Source organism: Cotesia glomerata, linkage group LG6 (genome assembly GCF_020080835.1).
Source record: "Cotesia glomerata isolate CgM1 linkage group LG6, MPM_Cglom_v2.3, whole genome shotgun sequence".
Taxonomy (NCBI): domain Eukaryota; kingdom Metazoa; phylum Arthropoda; class Insecta; order Hymenoptera; family Braconidae; genus Cotesia; species Cotesia glomerata.
Window position 1 is genome coordinate 6,616,324 of NC_058163.1, and position 21,033 is coordinate 6,637,356.

The 21,033-nt window shown below is 37.6% G+C and overlaps 1 protein-coding gene across 1 annotated transcript; it reads right to left on the minus strand.

Moving 5' to 3' along the window:
* Positions 1-7,098: 7,098 nt before the first annotated feature.
* LOC123267287 lies at positions 7,099-9,297 on the minus strand. The gene is made up of 2 exons (XM_044731840.1): positions 9,239-9,297; positions 7,099-8,432 (listed from the first exon to the last, which is right to left on the minus strand). Exons 1-2 carry the CDS (start codon positions 9,295-9,297, stop codon positions 7,103-7,105), a joined length of 1,389 nt encoding a protein of 462 aa, XP_044587775.1. The 3' UTR covers positions 7,099-7,102.
* Between the last annotated feature and the right edge of the window lie 11,736 nt (positions 9,298-21,033).

Here is a 21,033-nt window from a genome sequence, read left to right on the forward strand (position 1 = left end):
AAGGTGGAATTGGTTGCTGAATCAGACGTATTTATAGATCGATTTAAACTTCAATTAATTACAAAAAAAAATTTGAAGAAGCCGGGTCAAATGGCGAGAGAATTATTCAAAGCTATCTTAGGGGAGGAAAAACTTGCCACCATGGTACCGGTAAAAAAAGTAAAAGGACGTGAGTTGATAGCGGAAGATGTTTATGAGGCAATTTACGGTAGTTTTTAAATTTTAATTGAATATCATTTTAATTAAGTTTTGATCCGTATTCATTATTTTTTTTGTTTGTTACCAGTATTTGTAAACCAAAAAGTAGCAAGAGGTCGAGAATTAGAACTTGAATTTCAAGGAATAGTTGGCAGTATGTGCTGTACCATCCGAGACGCTATAAAAAAGAAAAAGAGTCAATAATCAAATTATACACTAAATGTAACATGTTTCTTGTTTGAATTAATTTTATGTTCGTTTTGCATTTACTTATCGTAAAGTTGCAATTCCTTATACATGAATCTACGATGAAAAGTTTGAATCACCATTTTCATTGGAATATTATTGTGCATGGGAAAAATAGTTATGTTTTCAAAAATTTTAAATGTTGAGGTTGCTTACGGGCACTAAAGACACTTATATGGTAAACTATGTATTTACTTTATATTTATTGTTACAATTATATTTATTGCTAACAATTTTTTGTTTGTGCTATTACAAATTGTACAACTCGTAATTTTTTGCAATTGTCACAAATTATATTAGAGTAAGATCGATTATTTCTCATTATTTAGTTAAATTAAAAGTTAAAATTATAAATCTATTTAAAAAAAAATGATTTGTGACTCTTATGTAAGCGTTAACAAGATTTAAAATTTATTTTTAAAAATATATATCTATTGTTTACAGTTCGTTGTTTGTGCTATTACAAAAAAAAATTTATTTATTGAATAATTTAAAAAAAAAATAAACTAAAAAATATATTTCATTTTGCATTATTAAATTAAGTTTATTTATTTATTTATTTATTTATGATAATTATTTATGATTTATAATAAACTTATTATGAATCAAGTATTAAGGTAAGATCAAATTAATATAAACTTTATAACCTTTTTATGATAAATTTATTATGAATCAAGTATTAATTTTATATGATTCCATGATTTTTGTTGATTACTGTTAAATTAGTAATACATTTCCTCTAAGTTAAATAAAATAGTTTTTTTTTTTTTTTTTTGAAATTTCGGGTGTAAAAACAAAAAATACAATTATAAAATAAAACATATTTATCTTATAATTAATTCAATATGACTCTTGTACTAAATTGATAATGATTATCATCAAATTCATCATGAATTACTCCTCTTCGTTGTCTTAATTTCTTTAGACTCAACAATTGTGAATCTTCTTCAAAGCTGGAAATATACGATTTTTATAATGTACTTATCACTTGTTTAAAGTGAAAAGTAAGTTTTTAAAAATAACCCATTAAATTATTAGATTTCAGCTGTTGGTTAGCTGTCAGAAAATTAGAGGATTTTTATAGCTAATTCATTATCGAACTCATATTTGTTTCAAAATCTGAATTTCGTTATCAAATTCACAATGAAATTCATAACGAAACAAATTTTTTTTTGCACGGGTAACAATGACAATTTTTAATTTTCAAGCTATAGCTCCTACAGACTCCAATTAGGTAGGAATTTTCTCTAAGAGATGTAGAAATAATATACGAACGAATTTTAAGATACCTCACAGGAGTTTGCGGGGGTGGATGTTAACAATTAAAATTTTTAATTTCCAAGCTATAGCTCTTATAGACTCCAAATTTGGTAAGAATCTTCTATGTGATGTAGAAATAATCTAAGAGCGGATTTTACGACGAATCACCCCCAATAAGGATTGCGGGGGTGGGTGTTGACAAAAAAAAATCTTAATTTCCAAAATATAGCTTCTAAAAGGCGTAAATTTGGTAGGAATCTTTTATTTGTCATGTAGAGATCATCTCAAAACGGATTTCAATAAATTCTACTTCCGATAGGGATTGCGGGGGTGGGTGTTAGAATTTCAAATTTCCATTTCCAAACTGTAACTTCTACAAACTTGAAATTAGGTAGGAATCTTTCATTTGTCATGAGATCATCTCAAAACGGATCCCAAAAAATTCTACTTCCGATAGGGATTGCGGGGGTGGGTGTTAAAATCTAAAATTTTAATTTCCAAACTGTAACTCCTGGAGATTCTAAATTTGGTACGACTCTTCTTGTACGATGTCAAGTTCAGCTGAGAATGGATTTTCTCGAATTCTAACCCCAAAAGGGATGGTGGGGGCGTTAACAATGAAAATTTCTCATTTCCAATCGATAGTTTTTATAGACTCGAAGTTTTGTTGAAATATTTTATTTATAATGTAGAAATTATCTCGAATAGGATCTTACGAAATTCCTCCCCTACATAGAAGTGCGGGAGTAATAATTGTCAAAAAATTCATATTCTTTAAATACAGTTCCTACAAATATAAAATTTGATAGAATCTGAAGAGAAACAGGCAAATACCGGGATGGCCTCCAAGGTCAACGGATTTAAATATTTTTCTTTCTTAATAGTGATATTTTCTTACAACAATCGTCTCTTTAGCAGCGGCAAAAAAGTCGACTAAGAATTTTACATACATTTTTTTTTGCTGATCACATAACCGATGAATTGTTCTTTTTACGGGATCGCGAAAATGTAACAGATTAAAAGCATTGCATTTTCTAAACACATGAGATATAGAAAAAAAATTTGGCTACTCATTTTAAGAAAATTCGTAAAAAAAAAGTACAAATAATTTTCTATGTATAATTGATGTTACGGAAGAAATTTTAATTAACAGCGAAATTCGTCACAATTTAAGCTAGGCAGATTTCAACTTTACTTGTGAGACCTGCAATTACTTTAACTAAAACTTACAATGCTCATTTAAAATTTTTTTTCTTCGTGTCAATTAATATTCATTTTTGGATGAAAGCCACGGGAATGTTATAGTGATTGCACATTGAAAGTTACAATGAATTTTAGCTAGAATAATCATGTGGACAAAATATACAGACCAATTTGATGGAATTTAGAATCTGTGCAAGTCAAAACAATCTTCTAATTAAATTTCAAATCTAGATCGAAAAATACAATTCCCCATGCAGGAAACCCCAGAGTTGACAAAGGGGCCAGGCTTGGGCCAGTACTGGGAAACCTAGCTTCGGCGTACCTGTATTGGCCCATGCGTGGGCTAGGCTGTAACCCAGCCTCGGCCATGCCAATGATTACCCAACCTTGGGCCAAGACTGGCTAACTCAGCCTTGGCCATTTATTGGCGACCCAAGCGTGGGCCAAGACTGATTAACTCAGCCTCGGCCATGCCAATAATTATCCAAGCTTGTGCCAAGACTGACTAACCTAGCCTTGGCGATTCATCGGTGACCCAAGCTTGGGCCAAGATTGGGCAACCACGCCTTGGTCGGCCCAATTATTACCCGAGCCTGGGCCAGAACTGGGTCACCCAGTCACGGCCACAATGATTACCCAAGGGTTAGCCAAGATTGGGAAACCTACACTGAAAAAAAAAATTAACTTAATTCAAGAGAAAAATTCTTGAACCAAGAAAATAACTTTGAAGAGTTTAATTGTCTTCAATCAAAACGAAAAATTCTTTAATTAAATAAAATTTACTTGAATCGAGAAAAATTTCTTAGTTTAAGAATTTTTCTACTCAAATCAAGAAGATGAAATTCTTAAAAATTATTTACTTGATTTAAGTAAATTTTTTTTTCTTTGTAGCCATAGGCGTTGAATGGCAACCAAGAATTGAGCCAGAATTGGGTAACCTAGCCTTAGCCATTCAATGGGAAATTCAAACTTAATAAATCATTAAGTAATAGAATTTTAAACAGTAAACATTTATTGTTTAACGAATATTTGCTAACAAATTCTAAAATTTAAAATTTATTATTTAACCAAGACAATTGCATATCGTCAAAATTGATGTAGTCTTAAAAAAATTAAAATACAATAATTTACAGTTGAATTTTTAATATTGATAATTTTAAACATGAAAATTTATCATAAGATATTAAAAATATACCGAACGATGTACAAAGTTTAAAGTAATATAACAACTTGACTCTTTGATTTTTTTTAACTATAATAAACATTTGTAAAAAATAGTTAATTTTCATCGAAACACAATATTAAATAACATATATATATATAAATAATAAACCGTCACATTTCGTCACTATATAGATTTAGCTTATCAGAATAATGAGATGTGCATCAACTTATCGGTCGTACGGTGTAAGGGTTAGTTATCAGTCTGGCAAACGCGCGGCTCGGGTTCGAATCTCGGTTAGAACAGATACGATTTTCACTTTATTTCTATAATTAGCAACAGTTAGGTTCGAATTTACTTTACTTACAAAATAAAATAAAAAAATAACATTCCAATAATTCTTTTTTATCATTTTTTATCAAATGGCATGGGCCAGACTAGAAAATTAACTATGGCTCAGCCCTGGTAACCAGGCGTGGGCCAGTCCTGGTAACCAGGCTTGGCCCATCGTTATCATCTCAGACTTCAACCAGGACTGGGCCAAGCCTGGCTTACAAGCTTGGCCTAGAGTTTTACATAATTGAGCAAAGGCTGGGCCAAGCTAGGCCCCGTGGTACTTTCCTCTATGGGTCTATAAAGCGCCCAGCGGAGCGGGTGGGTAACAGCTAGTATATATATATATGTTTACGACTATCTTAACCCATTTTTTTCTGAAAAAATGAATAATGTGAAAAAATTATAAATATAATTATGGTTTCAAATAAAAACAAACTCAATTGAATAATATCGTAATATTTTGATTTTTTTTAAATACGGATTCAAAAAATAATATAAGATAGTTAGAAATTTAAATATTATATTAGAAAAATTCATATTTACATATTAATATATATTTTTTTTAAGGTACCCATAGAGGAAAGTACCACGGGGCCTAGCTTGGTCCAGCCTTGGCTCAACTATGTAAAACTCTGGGCCAAGCTTGTAAGCCAGGCTTGGCCCAGTCCTGGTTGAAGTCTGGGATGATAACGATGGGCCAAGCCTGGTTACCAGGACTGGCCCACGCCTGGTTACCAGGGCTGAGCCATAGTTAATTTTCAAGTCTGGCCCATGCCATTTGATAAAAAATGATAAAAAAGAATTATTGGAATATTATTTTTTTATTTTATTTTGTAAGTAAAGTAAATTCGAACCTAACTGTTGCTAATTATAGAAATAAAGTGAAAATCGTATCTGTTCTAACCGAGATTCGAACCCGAGCCGCGCGTTTGCCAGACTGATAACTAACCCTTACACCGTACGACCGATAAGTTGATGCACATCTTATTAATCTGATAAGCTAAATCTATATAGTGACGAAATGTGACGGTTTATTATTTATATATATATATGTTATTTAATATTGTGTTTCGATGAAAATTAACTATTTTTTACAAATGTTTATTATAGTTAAAAAAAATCAAAGAGTCAAGTTGTTATATTACTTTAAACTTTGTACATCGTTCGGTATATTTTTAATATCTTATGATAAATTTTCATGTTTAAAATTATCAATATTAAAAATTCAACTGTAAATTATTATATTTTAATTTTTTTAAGACTACATCAATTTTGACGATATGCAATTGTCTTGGTTAAATAATAAATTTTAAATTTTAGAATTTGTTAGCAAATATTCGTTAAACAATAAATGTTTACTGTTTAAAATTCTATTACTTAATGATTTATTAAGTTTGAATTTCCCATTGAATGGCTAAGGCTAGGTTACCCAATTCCGGCTCAAGTCTTGGTTGCTATTCAACGCCTATGGCTACAAAGAAAAAAAAATTTACTTAAATCAAGTAAATAATTTTTAAGAATTTCATCTTCTTGATTTGAGTACAAAAATTCTTAAACTAAGAAATTTTTCTCGATTTAAGTAAATTTTATTTAATTAAAGAATTTTTCGTTTTGATTGAAGACAATTATACTCTTCAAAGTTATTTTCTCGGTTCAAGAATTTTTCTCTTGAATTAAGTTAATTTTTTTTTTCAGTGTAGTTTTCCCAATCTTGGCTAACTCTTGGGTAATCATTGTGGCCGTGACTGAGTGACCCAGTTCTGGCCCAGACTCGGGTAATAATTGGGCCGACCAAGGCGTGGTTGCCCAGTCTTGGCCCAAGCTTGGGTCACCGATGAATCGCCAAGGCTAGGTTAGCCAGTCTTGGCACAAGCTTGGATAATTATTGGCATGGTCGAGGCTGGGTTAACCAGTCTTGGCCCACGCTTGGGTCGCCAATGAATGGCCAAGGCTGAGTTAGCCAGTCTTGGCCCAAGGTTGGGTAATCATTGGCATGGCCGAGGCTGGGTTAAACAGCCTGGCCCACGCATGGGCCAATACAGGTACGCCGAAGCTAGGTTTCCCAGTACTGGCCCAAGCCTGGCCCCTTTGTCAACTCTGGGGGTTTCCTGCATGGGTAATTTATAATAATTCATGATAAAGGTATATCTGAAATAAATTTAAAGCACAAAAATAATGCAAAATACTGTGAATTATTCAATTAATTTTTTTTTCATTTGAAAGTATTTTATTTATAATTTTTTTATATTATTTAAAATTTAGTGGAAAAAATGTAGGTCATGATATTCGTAAATATAGGTCATCAGACGAACTAGGGTCTAACGGAGTTTTAATTGAGAAATATTTTTCCATATTGTACCTTGGAATAAACTAGTATAAACTCAAAAATATCGCTTTCGAAACAAACTTCTATGAACTCATGGTACTCGACTGGTATTTATTTTTTTAAATTTTGCAAGATAGCTGCCGAAACTCCAGTCATTAACTGCTGAAAGTCTTTAATCATGTCTTGAGCCATACTTTGAGTAATGGCATGATTGCCATAAATTTTATTGACAAATTTAAAAACGTCGTCTTTAATATTACCTTGCGGACTATTTATTTTTTTTGTATTATTAAGATAAAAATAAATAATAAATGTATAATATAAATGATAAATATTGTTAACATGTAACTTTTTTCACTTGCTTATTAATTTTACTTTAGGTTAAGGTTCAATTTATTTAAAATAGTGAACATTGATGGTATGGGTACATCAGAGTCGGTTCGTATTTTATAAATGCCCCACTGTACGAAATACCAAAAGTGTTGAGTTTCAACAGGATAAGCAAGTTTGAACAGTACATAAAATTTAAATAACAAATCAAATCCAGCAGCGAAGCTTGAAGCCTCAAAACGGAAGCTATCAACTTGAACGTAAATTTTTTTTAAATCCAAAACATTTGGACCTACCACTATCAAGTAAGGCTGAATTGTAGATTTCGCTGTTGCTTTCAAAGATACTTTCGCAGCACAAGCTTTGTCGATGTCGCCGGGTATTTTAACATGCATACATACACTTTCTAGAGTATTTTTATTTATAATATTTTTATCTAACTCCGCAGTTAAAGAAGCGTTTTTTGTTCTCTTTCGTGGTTTTGGAGTCAACAAATGAAGAAAGATTTCTAGTTGAAGAATAGACCGGCTCAGCAACGGAACGTCTTTACTCTTCTGCTCCAAAATTTCTAAATGAGCTTGATGTTCCGGGTTTATTTTATTATTTAAAATCTTCTCAAGCTTGATAAAAGTCTCGTTCCAGCAATCACTTAAATTTATCACGTTATCAGGATAAACTTTTTCAAAATCAGTGTTTATTAAATCTGCACACACAGACTCTTTCAATATCGGCCAGTCATTTAATATATCCGTTGCACTAGAATATTTATTTGATGAAACTTCACTTCTCCGTAGTTCATAAGAATTCTTCCAATGTAACAAAACATTTACTGCATCTCGATAGTGCTTCAACCATTGCTTACTCTCCAGAGCAGAATTTAGATGATTGTTTTCAATATTTTCATCAAATTCAGTCGAGGCACTAGAAGTATCTCCAAATTTTCGTAAAGTTCTAATAAGTTTTAAAATATTTCGATATTTATCGGTTAATTTTCCTTTGGCGACAATGCTGACCTGGCGTAAGGAATCTTTTTTCTTCACTGGATCCACGTAAAAAGTTTGAGTGCACTCCGATGGGAAGACTTCAACAATTTTTACGGCTAATTCTTCAATATCTTCATTCTGAAGAATTAAGCCTTTCTTTAAACAATCAATCACTATAATTTCGCACAAATATGAGATCCACTGAGCTTCCAAAGTAATTTTTTCTTTTTTAGCAATCAACAATAGTTCTTTGCTAATAGGGTAATCACTGAGCACTTTTTTAAAATCAAAGTTATAAAATTTAGATAGTTTTTTTTCCTGTTGGAAATAGTATTTTCTTCTAGTACGGAAGTTGTGTTGCTTTTTGCATTTATAAATTCCACTGGTACTAAATTATCAACAGTATAATCATTTGACGATACGTGGATCACTGGACTCATCCGACAATTTTGAGCATTTTGACCATCAGCGATCTGAAAACAGAATTAATAATTAGTTATAATTGAAATTAATTTTATGAAAATTAAGTTAGCTGACATCTGAAAATTGTTCGATTTTTTTTTTTATTGAAAATTATTACAGAAAAATAAAAAAAATTTCATTTGTAAAAAACTTCAAAAACCATAAGTGGAATTTTTTTAAAATATTTTTTTGTTCTAATTTAAAAAATGAAAAAAAAAAATTAAAAACGTCGGCTAAATTTAGTGTAATATTAATTTTGTGCGTCAAGTGTAATGAAAATAATAAGCAGTAAAATGTTAACAGTAATGAGTATTATGGAAATTGCATAATGTAAACTATAAAAATATTTCGATAAACATAATCAGATTAGTATAAATTAATGATTGACTTTCTGAAAAAAATTTAACGTACATATTGTAATGCAGAGTATAAATTAAATAAATCCAAAAACTTACCACAGAATGTTTCATGTAAATCACTTAAATTCCACGATCTCTCTTATATTAATATAAGTGCGCTGTATAGTGCGGACGTGTTTTTGCATTGGTGCATTTGGTGTGTTATTTGTAAATGATATTGTGGTTTACTGATATAGACAATTTATTTAAACTATATTTCCGAATACTGGCTTATTTTTGAAATAATAATCGCTTGTATTTCTTACTGAACGGATTTTGTATTTAAAGAAAACAGTTGCAATTTCTGATTTAGGTTAGTTTTATTTTGGCTAACCTATTAGAAAATTTAAGTGTGCTGCCATCTTGAGTTTGGTATATATATTGTGCTGCCATCTCATAATTCTTGTGACAATGTCTATGTCGTATGGATTGTGCCTGAAGGTCATCAGTGACGCCGCATCAGCTGTCCAAACAACTGCTTATTGTAAACACTACTTTTATAACACATGTGTGAAGGTGCGATGTTGTTTACCATCTAAGGCGCATGCGGCCGCTAAGGTTAAGGATTGCTGTCCGGCTTGTGTCACTGATGTGTCACCGATATTAAAGGAAATTTCTGAGAAATTAATCAAAATAGATGGAGTAGATAAGAACGTGGCTAAGTTCGGAAAAAAGTTGGACAAGTTTGATGAAACTATGAAGTCAGTCAATGACAAGGTTGACAAACTGATTTCTAATTATGATATGTTGCAGAAAAATGTCAAGGATTTGGAGGCTAGGGTTTCTAAAATTGAGGAAGCTCAACCTGATGGTGGTAATAATCTTTTGGAAGAAGCTAGAGCTATTGCAAAAAATATTGCTGATGGTGATTTGGAGGCTAGAATGCTGCAGATGGAATCACGTTCACTTGCGGATGAGTTAACGATTACTGGTCTTCCTGAATTAGATGGAGAAAAGCTTCACGACGTCGTTGTACAATTAACGCAGGCTTTGAAAGTACCAGTTACTGAAAATGAGATTGTCAGCGCGGAACGTTTGGGTAGGAAGAGTAACATGAGCTATCGCAGTGCTTGCGTCAAGTTCAATAGCTTGAAGCATGTTGATGAATGCATTAAAGGTATTAAAAAAAAAACAAAGTAAAAGTTAGTACTTTGATGCCTGGCGTTCAGGTCCAGGATGCAGATGCTACTATATATATATATATATATATATATATATATATATATATATATATATATATATATTCATCGTAGGCATCCGTCATCTCTGTATAAGCTCCGGCTCAAGGTCCGTAAAAAGTACCCGACAATTCATCCTAAAAACATTTGGATTTCGAATACTTCAGTAAATGTCAGGTATGCAGATGATGAACCACCTGTTAAGTTGAGACCTACAGTGGGGATAGGCCCACTGCAGGATTTAATTCAATAACAAATCACTGCTCCCTCACCATCTTCAATGTCCATCGTCTCATCGCAGAGTCCTTCAACTCGATTAAGTAATTTAAAAGTTTGTCATGTAAACGCTCAATCGCTCAGAAATGAGTGTCATTTTGAAATTTTCAAAGAATATTTTAGAGATCATAATTATGACATAATTGCTGTTTCGGAAACGTGGTTGAATCGGTTAATACCTGATAACATGGTGTCTCTCCCACATCACACTCTTTATCGCCATGATCGCCATCTTCGTAGTGGAGGTGGGGTAGCTCTTTATGTGCGAAATAATATTAAAGCTGAATATGTTGCATCTTCAGCAAACTCAGAAGACAAATATCCAGAGTACTTATTCATTGAAATATTGAGTTCATCAAAGCAAAAGATACTAGTTGGTGTGGTCTATAAACCACCTAACATAGGACATTTAGATGATTTAGAGGAGGAGATGGAAAACATAATGGTGCCATTTAATAATATTATTATTGTCGGAGATTTAAATTCAGACTTAAGTAAAAAGAATTTTTATGGTGATCAACTGCGGAAGTTTTGTGATTGTTTAGACTTGCATATTGTTGAGTATGCTCCTACTCATCACTTACAAAACTCGGATTCTTGGATTGATGTTTGCATTGTGGATGATCTGTCCAAGGTGTTGGCGTCAGAACAATCTTCAGAGCCATTTATTTCTGATCATGACTTAATTTCTGTGACTTATAATTACAAAGTTGAATTACAACAGCTGAACAGCTTTACATTCAGAAATTGGAATGCTATTAATGATGATAAGTCTGCGAGAATTATGTGAAGATATTGATTATAAAACTCTGAAGGAGCTGGGCTCAGTTGATGAAATGAACACTTGTTTACATGCACACCTTGAACGTATTATAAATGCTATTGCGCCTGAAAAATTGGTTGTTCCGTGTTGACCACCGGCTCCATGGTTCACTGATGATATTAGAAGTCTCCAATGTCGGAGAAATAAGCTTTATCGTATCTACAGAAGGACGGGTTATGCTTATAAAAAGTACTCTAACGTCAGGCGATTGGTTAAAAAATGTATTACTGAAGCAAAGAAAAAATACTTTGACAATCAATTAATTAATGCAAAAAACTCGAGGGAACTTTGGAATGATCTAAGAAGATTAGGCATTGTTAAACAGAAGAAATCACAAACTATTATAAAAGTTGACTTGAATGAATTAAATGAATTCTTTGCACGTGCGTCGGGTAACGTCATCGATTCAGATGTTGACACGTCAGACATATTGTTGGTTGATAATAATGGCGATGAATTCACTTTCACAGAATTGAACACAGTAACAGTTAGAAAATCAATTATGAGATTGACGTCAAATTCATGTGGCTTAGATGGCTTTTCTATCAAGTCATATAAATGTGTACTGCCTTTTTTTCAGCAAGCAATTACAGACCTCTTCAACGTGTCATTAACTACAGGAGTCTTTCCGGAGAATTGGAAGCTATCACATGTGATTTCTATTCCAAAAAAGGCTTATCCAGTAAACTGTGAAGATTATAGGCCTATATCGCTATTGCCAAACTTGTCAAAAGCCTTGGAAGAAGAATATATGGTGAGGCTTTCGCCTACCTCCGAAGAGGCCGTTTCCTGGGCTCAAAAGAGCTATACACGCACGTATATTTGTCCTACCTTCACCTTAACCAATACACAACCAAGAGCGCTGACAAGGAAAAACCGCTGTCCTCTTGTGTTTGCACACACTCATTGAACAGCATTTGAGAGTTACGTGTTATTGCAAATGTGTGCAACTCTCATCGACTCCTCTGGCAGCCCATTCCCTGTGGGTACATCGAAATATACCCGCAGAATATGAGCAGTATCCAGCGGGGACCACGGGGAGGCGGAGTCGATAGAAGACCGTGTTGTATGTGTAGTGTGTTGTGTGTAAATTGACTTTACGAGTAAGTGTTTGCGTCTGTGGGGTGCCCGGGCACTTGTGTAGTTTTTGGTTCCCTATCTTATTCTACGGCAGTCATCCAAAGCTCTATACTATCCTCACAATTGTGTGGAGCATATCGCTTTTGCCTAGGCGCTCCGACTCTACCTAGGTGGATGCCTGAGCTTCGTCCCTAATCGCGCTTTCATTAGCTAGTTGGGTCTGGAGTTTGCAACATACTACTACTTTGCTGAAATCTTTTAAAAGCTTGAAGTTACTTTGGGATGTGGCAATCGCACGCGCAACATTCACCCACTCCGCGTTCCCACCCCATATGTCCTTGAGCACCTCGCGTTGAGGCTCGTACTCAAGGCATTCGAGCATTAAGTGCTCCACGTTGTCGACCCTTTCTCCATTTCCCTTCTCCCTACACTCGTCGCAGAACCTACTCTCCGTGTGTTCGTATTTGAATTGATATTCCCTAAAACAACCGTGACCAGTTAGGATTTGGGTCAGCCAAAAGTTTGGACTGATCCATTTGTTTGCCAGACGTTCTGCTACGTCTGGGAAAAAGACTCTAGTTTCGCGACCGTTTTCTGATATGTTCCACTGTTCTTGCCACCGACGTATGGTTTCAGCTCTAAGGGTTCCAAGGCGATCCTCCGCATCAGGCTGCACGGTAACGTTTCCTAGGGTCGCCTGTTTGCCAATACGAAGGTTGTATCGAGCGCACCGTTCGTCTATTACCAGTTGAATGGGTATCGCACCCGCGACTACGCAAATTCCGTCAAGCGACACTGTCCTGTAGGCAGTAGTTGTTGCTATGAGCGCTTGACGCTGTAGTGCACGAAGATGTCTCCAGTCCTCCTTATCGCAACGGTCACTCCAAGCCGCCGCAGCATACGTGACGATAGGCATGAAGAAACCCCTGTATATTGTGGACATAGCTGGGTATCGCAACCCCCATTCCGCTCGCGCAATACGCCGCATGCGCCCGAATACCCTACTCAGTTTCGCGCACCTTGTTTTGATGTGACTTTTTCACTTTAAGGCCCTCGTCGAAGTGCACCCCTAAGTATCTAACGCTTTTCTTGAATTTAATGTTGGTCTCTCCTATCGTAATTTTTGGCGGTTTATCGTACTTGGGCTTCCTCTGTTTTCCTTTTGCCTCATAGGGGTGCGGGCTCTTTTTGTCCTTTCGTGGACCGCGATACACAAGCTTATTCTTGAGGAAGATGGCTTCAGTCTTCGACTTCGACAGTTCGAGCTTTGCGGAATTACACCATTCCAGTATCATATCTACTACTATTTGACCCTTACGCTCCAGTTCACTTCTTGAGGAGCCTTCTATCATGACGAGCAAATCGTCAGCAAATGCAACGAATTTATTCCCGTGTTCTGTCTGTTCGAGTCTCTGAAGGAGAGCGTCGAACATCACGTTCCAAAATAATGGTCCCAGCACTGATCCTTGTGGGCACCCTCGCGTCGGCGTTTTCGACTCACTACCAAATCCCCATGACAGCGCGACCGATCTGTCCTCAAAGTAATTCCTAATAACCTCGTATATGTTTCTAGGGCAGCCTCTGGCCTTGAGACCTTCGAGTACTAACGGCCACCACACGTTGTCAAAAGCGCCCGAGATATCGAAGAGAAGCCCGACCACTAGCCTCTTCTCTGAAGAGTCTACAAGTCGGCGCATCTCCACGATTGCATCCTCCGTCGACTTTTTGGCTGTGAAGCCAAACTGCCGGCTCGAAATGTTCCCTTCTGCTAAGACTGTGGTAGTCAATCGCGCCTTAATAAGTTTTTCGAAAACTTTACCTAACCCCGAAAGGAGGCAAATTGGCCGGTAAGATTTAGGGTCATTTGCGTTTTTGTCGGTGCTTTTAACTAACATTATTATTGCCCCCTTCTTCCACTCTGTTGGGAATACTCCTTGTGCCAGACAGGCATTATACAATTCTAAAACTGATCGCGAAGAAGAACCCCTGCGCGTGTAACTACCTCGTCATCTATCAAATCCGGCCCCGGGGCCCGCCTGTTCTTTAATGTCTTTAGGGCTTTGTCTAGTTCGCACGGGGTGAACGGTTCGGCGTCCGCGGTGTCAGGTGGTAGAATTGTGTTGGCTCTAATCTTTTCCTGATCGAGGGTTTCATTGTCTTGGTCATCGTCTACGATATGCGTGTTGAGAAAGCACTTGGCTGTTTCCTTAAAGTTTTCCGAGGATACTCCGTTACGACTTAGTGTGCACATTGCACTTTTGACTCTAACTTTTTCAGCGCAGATCCTGTAAACAGGACCCCACTTCTCTTGATTCCCTTTCTTTGTAACGAAGTCCCGCCAGCTGCTTTCTCTCGTTCGCTTTATGTCTGTCGAGTACTGTTTCCGTAATGTTCTGTATTTGACGCTTAGGGTATTTTTGACTAATTCGTCCCTTTCCCTTTGGTATACCCGCCTAGCTTTGTGCACTAGCCTCTTCGCGTGTGTTAGTTTTCTGGTCCACCATGGGTATGATTTTACATGGGCTTTTCTACGTGGTATCGCGGCTTCGCAAGCTTCTAAAATTGATTTGCCAAGCGCAGAGGCATACCTTTCCACGTCCTCAACTGATTCCACTCCAAGGCCTTCAAGGTTTGTGCATGCACACGTGAAGAGGACTTCGTCAAACTTTTCCCAATTCGCCAACGTTAAGTTAAACCTTTTGGGGTCCGCCTGTACGCCATCCTCCTCCCCCGATTTAGCCCCCAGAGTGATCTCAATCGGGTAGTGGTCAGTATTCTGCACCCAACTCCTCTTAATGGACCAGCTTAGAATGCTACTCGCGATTTTAGGCGTGACGAGTGTCACATCGATATACGAACTCCCGTTTGTTGATTCGAACGTCGGACCCTCCCTCGCGTTGTTGACTATCTCTAACTCGTGTGCGTCAATAAACTGCTCTAACTTTTCGCCACGCGCGTCGTCAGTTTTGGATCCCCATCTCTCGGATTTCGCGTTCGCGTCCATTGATATTAAGACCCGTTTCCCTCTCAGTGCTCGGACCACCTTTTCTAAATGCTCCAAATGTGTTTCTATTTCGTCTTTATACTGGAAGTATGCTGAGACTACGAAGAACGTTGTGTCAGGTCCCACGATCTGAGCGCATACGCAGTGAGTTGTACTAAGCTGTGAAAGAACCAGCAGTTGGTACTTAGGATTTGTTAAGCAAATAGCCGCATATGGCCTGGACCTGGTTTCGGCAGCGACTTGTATGCCGCAACCGAACCCAGGTATCTTGAAACTATTATTATTCTTACTGTACGCTGCGTATGGCTCTTGCAAGAGGAGAACATCAATACGTTTTTCCTCCCACAACTGACTTGCCTCCAGGGTCCCTGCTCTGTCGTTCCGCAAATTCGCCTGCAAAACCCGAAAACCTTCAGCCTCCATTCCCCGGGTCGCGTGCGGAGACTTATGATTTGACCTAACGCCCGGCGCGAGCCCATCTAAATTTCCCGAAATCGCGGACCCTCTGAGGGTGTATCTAGTCGGCCCTGTGCATCTTCGCCGGTTGATGCTTCGCGTGCAAGATTCGAATTCTCCCCTGCTACTTGGTTTTGCCTCTTCTAAGTTTAATCGCGTGAGTTTAACTAGACAAGGTCGCGTGGCTAGAGGCATTAGCTGTTTCCGTGTTACTTTCGCGAACTTACCCGGACACGTACGCGATCCCGAGTCCGCGTGCCGGCGATGAACGGGAGCGTCAGATAGCAGCTCGATTGGAGAAACGCGGTTGGTTATTCTGGCGCTCCATCGAACGGTCGAGAGAGTTTGGTGACCACCGAACGTGGGTGCGTCACCTATCCGAGGCTCGTCGATTCTGTCCTGACCAATTTAATTTAAGCTATAAGAGCTGGTAACACCTATAACCGATAGCATTTGCCCTCTCGGGCGTGTTTAACGAGACCAAAAAAGTTGCCAACCGTTTGGCACCGCTACGTTTTGACAAGATTTGCAACCCCCCTGTCTTACACCCCTCACTACGTTAGTCAGTTGGGATTTTAGGTTTTAGCTGAAAAGAGAAAAGAAGAAGAAAGATCCTCACTCGTCACCTCAGGCATTATACAGACACAGGAATTGTACGAGGAACATGACGGCTGGCGCCACCACGTCCATCACACACGACCTCCGGCCCTTCTCGAAGAATAGCTCACAGATTAAGTGTTGCATAAAGCCCTCGGGAGCCGGGGAATAAAGCTGCAACCTCCCGCTCGTCCGAAGACGGCTATTGCTCGGTTGGAGCGGAAGGGTCGACTTTTCCCGAAACGCAATAGTAGACTGTGTCCATTATTGTTCGAGGTCGCATTTGCAGTGATTTCGTTATAGCCACATAAGAGTCATTCAAGTTATGTAAGCAGGCCAGTAGGTACTGGTGCTAAACTATCAACCCGTGGCACGTAAATCACGACACAAATGAAGTAGGACCGTCACCCAAGTCTGGGGCCCTTACAGGTAGTTTCCATCCGGAGCCAGATGGACCTGGTTTTTCACGAGGTTTTACTCCTCCGACTTCTCCTTCCCCGTCATAGACAGGGCCCCGGGCTAGTCACCGGTTTAGCAGAGTTTGTCACCTCGGCATCTTGTCCGTACACACAGGGTGTTGCGCAGTGAGCGCGACTACTGACATACACCAGACTCATCACGCCCACCAAACTCGACCTCCGGCCATTCTTTGAGGAATAGCTTGCGGATTAAGTGCGACGGCTTTAACCAGTCAGCGGTGACCGGGGACTTAACCATGTTACTTCCAGCCGCAGTGGACGGAGAACCAGTAAGCCCCCCGAACGAAAAAGTCGTGCATGGGCGTGCCTAGGCATACACATGCACACATTACCTTCCCGAACGACCTCCAATTAAGGGGCAGCTTTGCTGTAATCCAAGCTGGAGCCCACACAGGTTTGTTTCCATCCGGTGCCAGATTGGACCTGGTTTTTTAACGAGGTTGTACTCCTCCGACTTCTCCTTCCCCGTCATAGATAGGGCCCCGGGCTTGTCACCGGTATAGCGGAGCAGGGTTTTGCTGCGGTGCCTGTCAGAAATCCATTCGTATTGCTTTGGAAGATATAATAAAATAAGATAATAATAAAGATGCGAACAAACTCTCCAGGGTCCCCGCCGGAAATTCATTCGTATTGCTTCCGAAAAGTATAATGAAAGAAAACAAACGAAAAATCTCCTTAACGAGAAAAAAGTCATGCATGGGGCGCGCATGCCGAAGCACACGCACACCCACACACGACTAGTTCTCTGAGCGCACAAACCTCCATCGTCTCCTCAGGTGACCACACAGCACAGGAATTGTGCAGAAACATTACAGTGTTCTGCCACATTCACTACACACGACCTCCGGCCTTTGTACTTTCAAAGAAAAGACGCACAGATTAAGTGCTGCGTGATACCCTTGGAAACCGGGGCAGAAAGGAACCTCTCATGTTACCTCGGGTGGTTACGTGTTACGTAGAAACCCTCGGATAACCGGGGCAGAACTTTGCTGAGCCTCCCCATGAGGAATCAGCCGGAGGATTTTACTCAGATCACCAGCAGCAGCTGTCACAGCCAGCCTTGCGGTCCCCCGTGATCTACGACTGTGGGCAAGATGAGTGACTTGCACTCCCCACTTGGGGTTATAGTGCAGGACGAGAACCCAATCATCCTGCATTGTGTGTAATTTACTCAGGTAGCCACCTTCTACCTTGGTAGTCCCCTCTACCTTTGACTGCCGTGTTCAGCCATTGACAACCTCGATCTGTCTTTGGTAGCCCTATCTACCTTGGCCGTTTTGGCCTTTACGTAGTTTAGATCCGGCTGGACCGCAACCCATGATGCTCCAGCCTGCTGATGTATATCCCTTGAGTGATAGGGCGAGGTGCCTTCGCAGTCCTCTACCTTGCATTAACTCTATAATCCAAATCCGTTGCTCTGTCCTAAGCTAGTAGGACAGAGATTGGGCATTGGAAGTATAGTTTTCTTGGTGAAAGTCGCAAGGTCCAACTAACACCGTACTCGAGCAGGCAGGGGGCGTAACTCCCCTTTCTCTGGTGACAAATGATAATAACAAGATAATAATAAATAAGCTCCCATGGGGAGAGTTCCTACCAGAGTTAGGTTGCTCTACCTTGCAGTGGTGACTTTTGATTTTCAGTAACATGACTAGGGTCACACTACCTACTCATCAAACTCCATGAAAGAAAGTCACTTGCTTCATTCGTATCCCTTTTGACGGGACGTATTGCTTTCCAAAATATAATAAAAGAACAGCAATGGAAAGCGCAGTGGCAATTTTTAGTTTGGGGTAACGCATCGAGGGATGCCTTTCAATGTTACCTTACTTATGGCGAAACCCACGGAAAGGAAATTGCTTGCTTGACTATGTTCTCTTGAGTTCGCCCTCACTCCCTCAAGAGAGTCATAGTTACTTCCGCCCAAGCCTTGGAACGGTGTACTCATGACCAAATTGTTAAATATCCACAGATTCGGTAGAGTCTGGCGCCAAGTTCCGTTCAAATCTGCTGTAAACGGAGCGCCAGACTACCGACTATGTTTACTGTAAGCAGAACGGTATTTTGAGGTTGCAAAATTTTATTTAATTCTACAGTACTTTTTTTTCCTAAATTGTATATTATAGCAGTAATTCATACTTTATTTGACTGTTATTAATTAATTATACTCACTTATAACAATTAATCTAATTGAAATTATTAAATTTAATCAGCACAAACTATAGCAACGCAAAAATTTCGATCCTGACTTTTTTTCGATGGGCAAAGTGATCTGCCACAGACTAAATAATTTGAGAATGCATAGTAATCCTTCATTAGATGGGAAACTACAGTTAAAAAGATATTTCATAGCTTGCATCTATACCCGCCAGGGTGCGCTGGAATTATTTTTACATAAACTGTAGTTTCAAGGGGATAGTTTGCTATAAAAATGCAACCAACGCGAGATTTAAGTTGGTACCAATTGTAAATTTTTATTATAATTACAAAAATACTAAAATCCGAACAAAAACAGTTTCACTGTAAAAAATCGCGCCAAGTCCACGTTCATAAGACTATTAAGAAAAAAAATTTGTTTTTTTCTTTACAAAAATATATAAAATAAAAAAATTAAAAAATCCAAGTAACCGATATGATTGTTTATGATTTTCGGAAATTAAAAAAAATTGTGTTATAAATTTAAAAATTAAGAAAAAAATTTTGGAACGTACTTGGTGTGCGTCATTGTGTATTTCAATTTTTTTTAAGTCCTAGTAAATAGATTTTACGAATTTCATTAAAAGTAAAATATTTTGCAACCGCGCACACTAAATACGTTCCAAATTTTTTTTTTTAATTTTTAAATTTGTAACAAAATTTTTTTTAATTTCCGAAAATCATAAACAATCATATCGGTACTTGGATTTTTAATTTTTTATTTTATATATTTTTGTAAAGAAAAACAAATTTTTTTTCTTAATAGTCTTATGAACGTGGACTTGGCGCGATTTTTACAGTGAAACTGTTTTTGTTCGGATATCAATGACAATAATTACTTCGATGAATATCAGACAGCATTTCGTGGAGGTTTGGGTACGCAGACTGCCATTGTAAAGTTCTGTGACGATATAAGACAAGCGGTGAATGAGTCAAAGGTTTTAATTGCGATCTCGTTTGACCTTAGTCATGCCTTTGATTCTGTTAATCACAAAAGATTATTATGTAAATTGTCATCTATAAACATGTCGAATTCAGCCGTTGATTGGATTGGATCTTATTTAGCAAACAGAAAGCAGTCCGTACGCTCTAGCGAAAGTAACTCGTCGTGGAAAGAAATTGTAAGTGGTATACCTCAGGGAAGTATGCTTGATCCGTTATTATTCTCACTATACATCACATATTTAGCTAAACGTTTAGATTGCCAATACTTATTCTATGCTGATGACTTACTGATATACCTTTCTTGCCATCTTTCTCAAATCAGTGTTTGTGTGAATAAGCTTAACGGTGAAATAATAAAAATCACAGATTGGTGCAGAACTAATCATCTAAAAATGAATCCTTCGAAGACGAAAGCAATTATTTGTGGAAGTAGAGCAAAAATTAGTAGTGATGAGTGCAGACTAGCCGACACAATCTTTGTGGAGGGGTGTGCTATTCCTTATAGTAGCACTGTAAAATACCTTGGGGTGACTATAGATAGTACTCTCTCATGGAAGAATCAAGTAACAAATTTGTGCAATCGCGCTATGAGTATTCTAGCACAACTAAAAATAAACAATGAAATATTTAGTGAAAGTTTACATATTAAGCTAGTATCTACTTTAATAATTCCTCTCTTTGATTATTGTTGTGCGGCGTATACGAATATGTCAAACAAATTATTATTAAAGATGCAGCGTAAATTGAATTCATATGTTAGATTTTTCTATAAAGTACCAAAATATGAACATGTTACTCCATATTTCAAAAAGTTAGGTTGGCTAAAGCTTGCAGCGAGAAGAGACTATTTCATTGCTTGTCTGTTTTATAAGGAAATTCGACTAAATTATCGGCAGCTATTCGGCTCAAAACTAGACTTTTTGCCTGTAGCACTGCGTAGAGGTGATGTCCGACAAGACTATCTTCGTATACCGCAGGCTAATTGTGTCATGTATGATAATTCATTCTTAATTCATGGAATACGTATCTGGAATGCACTGCCAGCTGAGACTGTGGCTGTAGATAATTTGGTTGAATTAAAAAATGCTTTTTTGAATC

Excerpts from the sequence above, each read along its gene's own strand:
- LOC123267287 (XM_044731840.1), bottom strand. The coding sequence starts at position 9,297 with ATGGCAGCACAATATATATACCAAACTCAAGATGGCAGCACACTTAAA. Across the intron at positions 8,433-9,238 it reads ACACTTAAATTTTCTAATAG|TACCAGTGGAATTTATAAAT; the intron begins GTTAGCCAAAAT and ends TTGATAATTTAG.